Source organism: Chiloscyllium plagiosum, chromosome 13, assembly GCF_004010195.1.
Source record: "Chiloscyllium plagiosum isolate BGI_BamShark_2017 chromosome 13, ASM401019v2, whole genome shotgun sequence".
Taxonomy (NCBI): Eukaryota; Metazoa; Chordata; class Chondrichthyes; order Orectolobiformes; family Hemiscylliidae; genus Chiloscyllium; species Chiloscyllium plagiosum.
The window spans coordinates 79,606,209-79,619,121 of record NC_057722.1 but is presented as its reverse complement, the minus strand read 5'-3'; the positions used below and the strand labels follow the sequence as shown (position 1 = coordinate 79,619,121).

The window sequence follows — 12,913 nt, the reverse complement described above, 5'->3', positions numbered from 1 at the left end:
AACATTTTTGAAATATATCAATATTTTCTCCTGTTTGTTGCATGTGTCATATCCTACCTCTAAGGGCAGACAGCTGGTTTAATGTTCATCTGTAAAATCTGTTTGTGTACAAGAATATACCGAGTGATACCCCTTTATCCATTCACTCCTTCGGATAGTGCCTTCCTTACATTCAGCCGTAAGACCACAAAAAATAGGAATAGGAGTAGGCCATTCGGCCCCTTGAGCCTGCTCCGCCATTCAGTGGGATTATGGCTGATTATCCATCTCAATCTCTTGTTCCCACTTTCTCCCTTTCATCCCTGTAACCTAAAAACTACATCGAACTCCACCCCACCCATTGGAAACGTCTTTCCTACAATCACTCTGTCTGGCCTGTTAGACTTTTATCGGATTCTGTGAGATCCTCTTTTGTCTTCTAAACTCTCGTAAATACAATCCTGACCGACCCAATCTCTCTTCATATTCCAGTCCTGTCATCACAGATATCACTCTGCTATACCTTTGTTGAACTCCCTCCATTGCCAGCACATCCTTCCTCAGATGAAGAGACCAAAACTGCACACAATACTGCAGCTGTGGTCTCAGGGTGCTGTACAATTGCAGCATGAAATCCTTGCTCCTGTACTTGAACCCTTTCTCTATAAAGGCCAATGTACCATTTGCCCTCTTCATCATCAGCTGCACCTGTGTTCAACTACATCTTATTCACACGTGTCCTTTCATCCTTAACTTATATTGACTGTCTTTGCAGTAATGTTACAAAGTTAAAATTCTCAATCTTATTTACAAAACCCTCATGGCCTCATTCGTCCCTATTTCTTCTACATCTTTCAACTCTACAAATCTCGAGAATCCACACGTTCCTCTAATTCTGGCCATTTTTGCATTACAAACCCAAAAATAAAAGCAAAATAGTGCAGATGCTGGAAACCTGAAGTAAAAACAAAATTGCTGGAGAAACTCAGCAGATAAGTCAGCATCGTGGGAGAGAGAAGTCCAATGTAACTCTTCTTCAGATATGAAAAGGGGTTGGAAACTGTTTACATTCCTGCATCTTCCCCTCCCCCTACCTACCTAGCCATGTCTTGTTGGCTTTGGTCTCAACAGAGTGGACCCATTTTCCTTTTTCATATGTTTATTTACACCTATTTTACATCTCTATCTCTCCTTTACTACCGTTAACACTGCCTTTATCTCTTGCTCTGAAAACCCTCACCATCTGTTCCACTTGCTCCTCCTCTTCCTCTGTCAACAACAAAATAAACCATTTTCTACCATCTTACAGTTCTGAAGAGGAGTTAAAGCAGATTTAAAACATTAATACCATTTCTCTCTCCTTGGACACTGTTAGGCCTGCAGAATTTCAGCAGCATTTCCTGTTTCTAATAACGTCAACCCATCATCTCAACTTTGGGTAAAAAGAAATTGCAGATGCTGGAGATCTGAAATAACAACAGAATTTGCTTGTGGAACTCAGCAGGTCTGGCAGCATTTGTGGAGAGAGAAACCAAGTTAATGTTTTGAGTCGAGTGAAGAATTGTCCCTGACCCTCATCCCTGTGACCTGTTTCTCACATCAAAGAAGGGCTTATGCCCGAAACGTCGATTCTCCTGTTCCCTGGATGCTGCCTGACCTGCTGCGCTGTTCCAGCAACACATTTTCAGCTCTGATCTCCAGCATCTGCAGACCTCACTTTCTCCTCTCACATCAAAGCCAGGCTGGAACCTTTGTTGTACATTGCTGTGGTTCTAGTTGGGAAGGTGCTCAAAGATTAGATGACAATAGGAAAAAAAATTACTAATATATATTTTCAACTTGCAGCACTTACCTAAAACTGCAAATTGACTGCCTATGATAGACACTTACATAGGTGTAAAACTAGAGCTGTTTTTTTCTATAATGGGGATCAATCACAAGTTAGTTTTGTGAATGGATATATTCCAACCAGACACTGGGTGAGGTTCTCCAATGCATAAGTTTCTATACTGATTGGAACAGGGTCAGCCAGGTTGAATATGAGTTCCCTGATTGGGGCTCTTAACCTGCTCCAATCAGGGAACCCTGGCTGACAGGTATAAACAGGAGTGTCGGGGTTCTAAGAGCTGGCTCTGAGCTAGCTGGGTCAGTGTCATGTACATATAAATGAAGGGTGACTTGGTGATGCGATACCAGCCTTGGTGGAGTTATTGTGCGTTCCAGGTGGGATCCTGGGTGAGAAAGGATGAACTGACTCACCTTCCTCATTCACTCCTCACCAGGGCTGGTTGTGATGGGGGCAGTTTAAAAAGGATCCCTTGCCTTATAAAAACCTTCCGCCCAGACCCAAATTAAGTTATATTTTAACTTAACTAGACTTTCTTGAATTGGAAAGAGTGAGTTTATTCATTACTAAATGTAGAAGAATTAATAACTCAATGAAGATGTGAGCTCAAAAAGATTTTAAAGATCACATATATGGTCAATCTCTGAATTGTTCATGAAGAGGGAATGGCTGGCCATCAGTTGAGGTTACTGGTAGCATTGCTGTTCATTGCTGAGCAATCATTTTTGAGTTACTTGGTTTTGCAGGCTGATTGAATTTCCAAAACATTTCAATCACGATTGAATTCCAGCATTCAGGACGCAAGTAAGGGGTTCTCTTAACCTGCAATACAGGGGTAATGAGTGGATAGTTCTTTGACTGTGATTTTCACAACATGCCAATGCTCAAACCCAGAATGGTACACACAAAGGGTTCAGTTTGACTCCTCACCTTCCAATAGAGTAGAAACTGGCTTTTTATCCCCTGTGCTTGTGTATTTTTCAATGTATAAAAACACACAAATTGTGTTCGCAGTTCAGGGCATAATCCTCAGAGGGCGGCTTGCTGTTGAGCAAGGCTCTGTCAGCTGCTCAATATTCTTGTAGCCACAAGAGATCACAGTCCAGTCTGTTTGAAGTTTCTTTGATACTTTTAGGTGTTACATCCAATTGATCCTGCAGAGTTTGTTTTTAAACTAGCTGTTATGGCATCTGTAATACTCCTGTTTTTAAAAACACTTTTGGGAATGAAGAGCTAAAAACATGTCCACTGGGATTTGGGGTTCTGAGCCATCATTGTGACAGGTAGCAAGTTAAAGAATTTCTCCATTGAACCTGACAAAGTACATTTCAATACCTAATCTCTAACTGATGTGCTAATAAAATGCTGATATGGTCAGATGAACTGGAGGAAGTGCTTAGACATCAGCATAGATAATTGGCGGAGACTAATTAGAATAAATGGTTTGTTTCTGTGCTGTAAAATTTCTCTATTGAAGGCACTAGACTCAAGAAGTAATTCTAGCATCATTAATACTGACAATTTGATATATCATGATATATGAATGTTGAACAGTTTATACGTGTTTGCGGTATTTTTCACATTGGTACAATTTTTGCCATTCCAGTATATCCCCACTGCCACCTGACACTGGCATGTCCTGTAATGCCCTGGGAGAAGGGTTGGTAATTGATACAGGTAGACAACCCTTTATCCAAAATCCTGAAATCCGAAATCCCGAAACCCGAAGGTTTTCTCGTGAAGTTTTATCACAGTAACAAGGTTGTTTGGCATGCAAACAGTTCACTCAACTCCACACCCACTCAGATACGATGTGTGGGGGCGTGGCCCAGCACTGGCAGGCCTCAATTCTGTTTCAGGGCCTGTTTTACTCACAGTGCCTCTGCTGTTTGGTAAGATTTTTAAAAATTTCACCATCAAACTGTCACTTATTCTGAAATTTGAAAAATTCTGAATTCTGAGCATTTCGGATAAAGGATTGTGCACCTGTACTTTGAAGAAAACAATATCTGATTTAACTTCACTGTTATTTTAAAGTCTGTGCCATGCTGAAACTTGGGTATACTTTAACTTCTCCAAATTGTGTGACAACACTAATACTCAATTAGGGAAGATGAGAGTTACTTTTGTTGTATAAAATTTGCAGCATTATTTTGTCATTCCCTGATAACTGTGGGGAAATTAGCCACCTTGTTATCACATCCAGACTGCGGCTTGTACTAAGCAGTTTGCTTTGGTTGTTGTGATAGGACAGTGGCAACCACCTGAGAGGACTCAGTGCCCAAGAAAAATTATTTCCTTTCAGGTGAGAAGAGCATTAGTCAGAAGGGAATGTGTCTGGGTGGGTTACTCTTCGGAAGGTCGGTGTGGACTTGTTGGGCCAAAAGGCCTGTTTCCACATTGTAGGGAATCTAAAAACAAGTGAATGGGGAGAAAAAAAATTACATCCATAATGGATTTTACGAGATTGCAACCAAGTTATTTTGTGACCCAAGTAGAATCAAATTATGTGAGTGATTTTACACTGTGGGTCTTTATTCATTAGAATTGGATTCTGGGAGGTCCCAATTATTGTAGCTGTCAGAGATAAACTGAACTGGATTTAAATTCCATTAATTAGGGCTCTTGTGGCACAGTGGTAATGTCCTTACCTCTGAGTCAGGAGGTCTGTTTTCAAGTCCCATTTGCTCCAGATGTGTGTAACAGCAACTGTGCACAGGTTAGTTAGAAATATATCTTGAATCCCATTTGTACAGGTGAAATGAATTACATAACTCTGTAACTTTAATGTTACAATCCTCGGTAAATGGGCAGACTTTCTGATAGGGGAAAGTGAGGACTGCAGATGCTGGAGATCAGAGTCGAGTATGTGGTGCTGAAAAAGCACAGCAGGTCAGGCAGCATCCAAGGAGCAGGAGAATTGACGTTTTTTGGCATAAGCCCTTCATCAGGAAGGGTTCCTGCTCCTTGGATGCTGCCTGGCCTGCTGTGCTTTTCCAGCACCACACTCTCGAGACTTTAGATGGTGTTAATAAATGTCTGGAATGATTCCTGTCAGATCTCATTCACCAATGGTTTTTATAACAAAGGTTTGGTGTCACCTTGTCACTACTTCAGGATTTGCTGTATCTTCCATCCTACTCTTTTCAGTTTGGAAATCTTACATTGGACACTTTAACTTTTCAGACAATTTCTTCAACTTTAAAAATATACTGAAATAATCAGTGTCCTGATGTAAACATATTCAAGATGCTTTTGTCAATCCTGGCTAGAGTATTCTTTTTAACTCAGTTTTTGAGTGAAATCCAATCTAAATTTGTCCAATTGAACTGCAAGTGGTGTGCAGTTTGTACAAGGGCAAAAGGCTCATTTGTTAACAGCTTTCTATTTTTCACATTTTTAACTGGTCAGAGAGCCAAGTTTTGGATTCCCATGAGCACAACTTTTGCTTTTCCAAACCAAATATGCTACAAAGCTTGTGATTCGTGAAACTCAGTTCTGTCAGTTCCCTTAAATAAAACAAACAACTACAGATGCTAAAAATCACACAACACCAGGTTATAGTCCAACAGGTTTATTTGGAAGCACTAGTTTTCGGAGCGACGCTCCTTCATCAGGTGGTTGTGGAGTATAAGACTGTAAGACACAGAATTTATAGCAAAAGTTTACAGTATGATGTAACTGAAATTGTATATTGAAAAAGACCTGGATTGTTTGTTAAGTCTCTCATCTTTTAGAATGACCAAGTTAGTTTCAATTCTTTCATATGTAAATCGCAGAACATTTAAAAGTTACATTCTCAACAATTTAACTTTAACAGTTTCTGTAATGTCAGCCCAGATAAGGTATTGAAGGTGTGAGCATCCCTGTGTGAGACTGTCTGCGCTACAATGGGCAGACTGATTCTAATCTAAAAAACAGACTTACAGAATCTTACATGGATTCATGTAGTTTTTGGGTAAAGTACAATGTAATTCTGCACGTACAGATGCAGGAGATCTGAAACAAACAAAATTCAAAAGTGCTGGAGAAACTCAGCATGTCTGGCAGCATCTGTGGAGACAGAAACAGAGTTAAGTAATGATTTGGCGATGCCGGTGTTGGACTGGGGTGTACAAAGTTAAAAATCACACAACACCAGGAGTCCAACAGGTTTAATTGGAAGCACACTAGCTTTCGGAGTGACACTCCTTCATCAGGTGATAGTTAAGTAACCCTTCTTCAGAACAGAGCAGCTAGTATTCAGAAGAAGGGTCACTGTACCCGGAACATTAAATCTGCTTTCTCCTCCTCTACAGATGCTGCTAGACCTGCTGAATTTCTGTTAGCTCCTTGATGCTTAAAGCTGGTAATGGAATTGGTCTGATTATCTTTGTATAACAGCAGTTGAAATTTAACCAAGTATAGAATGATGACAGAGAATCTGATTGAAACTTACAGAATACTGTGAAGCCTGGAAGAGTGGATGTGGAGAAGATGTTTCCATTAGTAAGAGAGGCACAGCCTTAGTGAAGGGGTGACCCTTTAGAACTAAGATGAGGAGGAATTTCTTCAGTCAGAGGGGAGTGAATCTATGAAACTCATTGCCACAGGGAGCTGTGGAGACCAACTTATTTGAGTGTATTTAAGACAGAGATAGATAGGGTCTTGATTAGTAAAGAGGATCAAGGGTTACAGGGAGAAAGCAGGAGAATGGGCTTGAAAAAGATGTCAGCCAATGGGCTGAATGGCCTAATTCTGCTCCTATATGTTATGGTCTTAGTTAGGTTTAATTTTCAAATTACAAATAACAACAGCATATTTTTGGCAGTTTGGAACAGTTTTTATTTCTGAATAATATTTGATCAATACTGGGGAAATGTTGCAGTTCAATAGAGAAAGAACAGGGGTGTAAAGTCAGTAACAAAGAACAAAGAGAAGTCCAGCACAGGAACAGGCCCTCCGGCCCTCCAAGCCTGTGCCGATCATCTTGCCTTATCTAAATGATAAAACAAATCTTCTGCTCTTATTTCGTCCATGTCCATTTATTCCCTCCCTAATCATGGAACCATCCAGATGCCTCTTAAATGTCCCCAACGTGCCTGAGTCCACCACCTCTTCTGGCAGTGTGTTCCAGGCTCCTACCACTCTCTGTGTGAAAAAACATCCTTCGCACATCTCCCTTAAACTTCCCCCTCTCACCTTGAACCTGTGCCCCTTAAAATTGAAACTTTAACCCTGGGAAAAAGTCTCTGACTATCCACCCTATCTACGCCTCTCATAATTATGTAGACCTCTATCGGTCTCCTCTCAGCCGCTGTCTTTCCAGTGAAAACAATCCTAGTCTTTTTAACCTTTCCCCATTGGCCAATGCCCTTGAGACCAGGCAATATCCTGGTGAACCTTCTCTGCACTCTCTGTAAAGCTTCCACATCCTTCTGGCAGTGTGGTGACCAAAACTGCACACCGTACTCCAAATGCAGCCTAACAAGGTTTATTGTCGCTGCAACATGGTTTGCCAACTCTTGTACTCCATGTCCCGACAGATGAAGGCCAGCATGCCAGCTGCCTTGTTAATTGCCTTGGCTGCCTGTGTTGTGACTTTTAGGGAACTGTGGACCTGCACTCCCAGATCCGCCTGTATGTTAATGTCCCGAAGGGTTCTGCCATTTACTGTATAATTTACGTCTAAATTTGATCCTCCAAAATGTATCACCTCACCTTGGTGTGGATTAAACTCCACCTACCATTTCTGTGCCCAACTTGCCAATCTATCTATATCCTGTTGTATCCTTTCACTATCATTGCCACTATCAGCAACTCCACCAATCTTCATGTCATCTGCAACTTACTAATCAGACCATTCACATTTTCCTGCAAATCATTTATATGTACTACAACAACACAGGACCTAAGACTGATCCCTCTGGAACACCACTAGCTACCGGCCTCCGTTCAGAAAAGCACCCTTCCACCATTACCCTTTGTCTTCTATGACCAAGCCAGTTTTGTATCCATTTGCCAGCTCACTCTGAATCCCATGTGATTTTAGTTTAACACTTTGAGTCAGTTGGTATGTTCCTGAATTCACTCATTAGAAAGGATTGATAATAACCTCTAAGCAGGAAGTGGTCAAATAAACATCACATATAGATTTAGCACACTTGCCTTAATTGCTCAGGCCTTTGAATATAGGAATTGGGATGTAATGCTGAGGTTATACAGGACATTGGTGAGGCCTTTTGCTCGATTTTCCTGCTCCTTGGATGCTGCCTGACCTGCTGTGCTTTTCCAGCACCACTCTAATCTTGATTCTAATCTCCAACATCTGCAGTACCCACTTTCGCCTTCTGGAATACTGTGTCCAGTTCTGATTGCCCTGCAATGGGAAAGTTATTATTAAGCTGGAGAGGATTCAGAAGAGATTTACCACGATGTTGCCAGGAATGAAGGGTTTGAGTTATAAGGAGAGGCTGGATAGGCTGGGACTTTTTGATCGGAACATAGGAGATTGAGGGGTGACCTAATAGAGGCTGATAAAATCATGAGGGGCATGGATAATGTGAATGGCAAGTGGTTTTTCTAGGGCGCATATTTTTAAGGTGAGAGAAGAAAGATTTACAAAGGGCGTTACAGGCATTTTCTTTTAACACGAAGAGTGGCTCATGTGAGAAATGATCATCCAGAGGAAGTGGTGAGTGTGGCTACCAGTTACAATGTTAAAAAACATTTAGATAAGTACATGAATAGAGAATGTTTGGAGGGATATGCACCCAGCGCAGGCAGGTGGGACTAGTTTAGCTTGGGAGCATGGTCGGCACGGAGTAGTTGGGCCGAAGGGTCTGTTTCCATGCTGTATGACCCTTTGACTCTATAACTAAAGAGAAAACTTTATAAAGATACTGAGTAAAAAAGCCTGGCAGTGGAACTAATCGAATAGCTTTTGGAAAGAGCCAACATCATCATAAAATCTAAGTAATCTCTGTCCATGAGGTGATGTCTATGATTCTATCAGTTGCTATCATACAAGGCTTAAAAAAAAGTGATCCAATTGTCAGGGATTGCAAACCTGGCTACTGTAGGCATCAGTCACAGGAGCAGCAGCAAGGTTAACATCTTGCTGAAAAGCATGGTCATTTCTCCTCCCATGTTTAAAAGTGCAGCAGCAGAATTTGGTCTTTCTTAACCTATTTCGAAGCTCTTTACATCTGAGGCCATAGACCACAGGACTCAGACACTGAGCCACGGAGAAAATGACAGTATTGATGAGAGATAACGTTGTCAGTGTGTGCTTTTTACCAAGTCCTATTGTGATCAGAACAGGAATAATGAAAAAGCTTAATTGCACACCATGAATAAGAATTGTCTTCCTGGCTTGAACATTTGAGGTGACAAAATGTCCAGCCCTTTTTCCTTCTCTGTATATTAAACAGTAACACAACACAATCAAAATGAAACATAGGAGGACAAATGCAATTCCAATATACCTTGAAGCAACACCATTCATTGGACTGGGACAGCTGTTGTCCTTTTCAATTATATTTGCTAAAGAGACGTTCAGACTTTGATATATTATTGACCACAATGGATTCTGCACTGCTAAGATCCACATTATTGCAGTTATTTTGTTTTTAACTGAATCAACAAGTGGTTTATATCGCAAAGGCCAGCAGATAGCCAGACAAGCGTTCAAGGACATTAATGTTAAAGTTAGCATGATGCACTGTGCGAACGTTACTTGCACTGTGAACAGGATCCAGCAGAGAATTTTCGGTGAGTTGATGCTGAAAAGTCGAAAACCATTTGTCAGAGTGCCCAAAGCAAAATATATAGATGCATAGATGAGATGCTGGCCCAGGAGGATGTATCTAGGCTCACGTTTTAATTCCAATTCTTGCTGCACCGTACTTACTATCGCATGACAGCATGCTGCAGTGACAGTAAAATCAGTCAGGTAAACTGAAGTCTTCACCATGTTAACAAAGGAATAAGAAGTCTCGTTGGAGCTGTTCATGACTCAATCTAATGTTCTTCTTTTGAAAGGCAGTGAACAAAATGTGCCAAGCTATTCCTCCATCATCTGTAAAGGGCATCTTGTCATTTTAGTTAATGCGCTTTCCTGTGCATTGATGTTATCTGTCTGCAACCCTATAAAGGTCAAAAAGATGTTTAAAAATCAACTCAACTCTAAAGAATAAAATTTATCAACACAAACAAGCAACTGGTGACAACCACATGAATGTGTCACGCAGAAACCAACAGGCCACACACAAAGAAATGTTTCCTTTAAGGTACATGTCTGCAGCTCTGAGTCAGTTTTAAAGACATTGTATAGTGTGAGAAATAGTTTACTCACAGCAAAGGCACTTAGATGGAAGATTAATAGCAACATGTTTTAAGGTCACTTAAAGATTTGAATTCATTATATTGAAGAGGCTACATGAATAAGTATCATATCATTACAAAGGAGGCTGCGACAGAATGCGTTTTTCTCATCACTACATTTAACTTGAGAAGTTCAGGAAGGCGTCACTGATATCTGGTCTGTCTTGAGTCAGTGTCCTTGCTACTGATTTTATTGAACAGAAGTGACATTCCATCACTCTTCGTTCCTTTATTTAAGAAGACAACAGGGATAATTCAGGAAATTGTAGGCTTTACATCAGAGGCAGGTAAATTAATTGGAGAAGATTCTTAGGTACAGGATTTGCTCACATTTGGAAAAATATGGAGTTACGAGGGACAGTCAGTGTGGACTTTACAGAAGCATTTGACAAAGTGCCTCCATAGTAGGCTGGTCCAGAAGATTTTGTCACATGGGATTCACAGGGTTTAGCAAATTGGATACAAAATTGACCAGGTCATAGAAGACAGAGGGTAGTGATAGTCAGAGTCAGAGAGTCATACAGCATGAGAACAGCCCCTTCACTCCAATCAGCCCATGCCATCTAATCCCAAACTAAACTGGTCCCACCTGCCTGCGCTCGGCCCATATCCCTCCAAACCTTTCCTTTTCATGTACTTACCAAAATATATTTTAAACATTGTAATTGTACCCATATTCACCACTTCCTCAGAAAGTTCATTCACACATGAACCACCCTCTGTGTCAAAAAAATTGCCTCTCATATCTTTTTTTAAATCATTCACCTCTCACCTTAAAAAAATGCCTTCTAATCTTGAAATCCCTGCCCTGGGAAAAATACACCGACCATTCACCTTATTTATACCCCTCATGATTTTATAAACCTCTATAAGATCACTCTAATTCCTATGCTCCAGTGAAAAAAGTCCAAGCCTATCTTTATAACTCAAATCCTCCATTCTTGGCAACGTCCTGGTAAATCTCTTCTGAAGCTTCTCCAGCTTTCATAGAACCCCTACGGTGTGGAAACAGGCTATTCGGCCCATTGGATCCACACCAACCCTCCAAAAAGGGTTCCACCTGACCCGATCTCTGTATTTCCCATTGCTAATTCACCCAGCATGCACACTATGAGCAATTTCCCATCGCCAATCCACCTAATCTGCACATCTTTGGACCGTTGGCAGAAACTGACGTAGACATGGGGAAAATGTGCAAACTCCACACAGACAGTCACCCAAGGCTGGTATTGAACTCAGATCCATGCTGTGAGGCAGCAGTGCTAACCACTGAGCCACCATGCTGCCCTGGTATTTATTATTAGTAGCTTAATAATATCTTTCCTATAACAGGGCGACCAGAACTGGACACAATATTCCAGAAGAGGCCTCACCAATGTCCTTTACAATTGCAATGTAAGATCCCAATTCCCATACGCAAAGGTCTGAGCAATGAAGACAAGCATGCCAAACATCTTCCTAAGTGCGCGGCATGGTGGCTCAGTGGTTAACACTGCTGCCCCACAGCACCTGGGGCCCCAGTTCAATTCCTGCCTCGGGCAACTGTCTGTGTGGAGTTTGCACATTCTCCCCGTGTCTGCGTGGGTTTCCCCCAGGTGCTCCGGTTTCCTCCCACAGTCCAAAGATGTGCAGGTCAGGTGAATTGGCCATGCTAAATTGCCTGTAGTGTTAGGTGCATTAGTCAGGGGTGAATGTAGTGGAATGGGTCTGGGTGGGTTGCTCTTCGGAGGGTCAGTGCGGACTTGTTGGGCCAAAGGGCCTGTTTCCACACTGTAGGCAATCTAATCTAACCACTCTATCTAGATGTGATGCAAACTTAGAAGAATTATAGACATGAACTCCTAGGTCTCTCTGTTCTACAACTTTACCCAATGTCCTATTTTGAATTGTATAAGTCCTGACCTCGTTTCTTTTACCAAAATGCAATCCATCACATTTATTCAAATTAAACTCCATCTGCCACTCTTCAGCTCATTGACCCAATTGATCAAAATCCTGTTGTAATCTGAGAAAACCTTCCTCACTGTCCACTATACGACTAATTTATTTCAATGCAAGAGGCCTAACAGGGAAGGCAGATGAACTCAGGGCATGGTTAGGAACCTGGGACTGGGATATCAGCAATTACAGAAACATGGCTCAGGAATGGGCAGGACTGGCAGCTTAATGTTCCAGGATACAAATGCTACAGGAAGGATAGAAAGAGAGGCAAAAAGGAGGGGGAGTGGCATTTTTGATAAGGGATAGCATTACAGCTGTGCTGAGGGAGGATATTCCCAGAAATACATCCAGGGAAGTTATTTGGGTTGAACTGTGAAATAAGAAAGGGATGATCACCTTATTGGGATTGTATTATATATCCCCTAATAGTCAGAGGGAAATTGAGAAACAAACTTGTAAGGAGATCTCAGCTATCTGTAAGGATAATAGGGTGGTTATGGTCGGGGATTTTAACTTTCCAGATATAGACTGTGACTGCCATAGTCTTAAAGGTTTAGATGGAGAGGAATTTCTTAAGTGCGTACAAGACAATTTTCTGATTCAGTATGTGGATGTACCTACTAGAGAAGGTGCTAAACTTGACCTACTCTTGGGAAATAAGGCAGGGCACCTGGCTGAGGTGTCAGTGGGGGAGCGCTTTGGGGCTAGCGACCATAATTCTATTAGTTTTAAAATAGTGATGGAAAAGGATAGACCAGATCTAAAAGTTGAAGTTCTAAATTG

The 12,913-nt window shown here is 41.3% G+C and overlaps 1 protein-coding gene across 1 annotated transcript in view; it reads right to left on the bottom strand.

Moving 5' to 3' along the window:
* Positions 1-8,152: 8,152 nt before the first annotated feature.
* LOC122556366 overlaps positions 8,153-12,913 on the bottom strand; it is a gene marked incomplete at its 3' end in the record, with an annotated part of 17,309 nt that continues 12,548 nt past the window's right edge. Inside the window, exons 2-3 of the mRNA XM_043702999.1 lie at positions 9,292-9,952; positions 8,153-8,183 (exon numbers count right to left, since the gene is read on the bottom strand). Coding sequence (XP_043558934.1) covers positions 8,153-8,183; positions 9,292-9,818 — 558 coding nt within the window. The remainder of the gene's footprint in view (positions 8,184-9,291; positions 9,953-12,913) is intronic.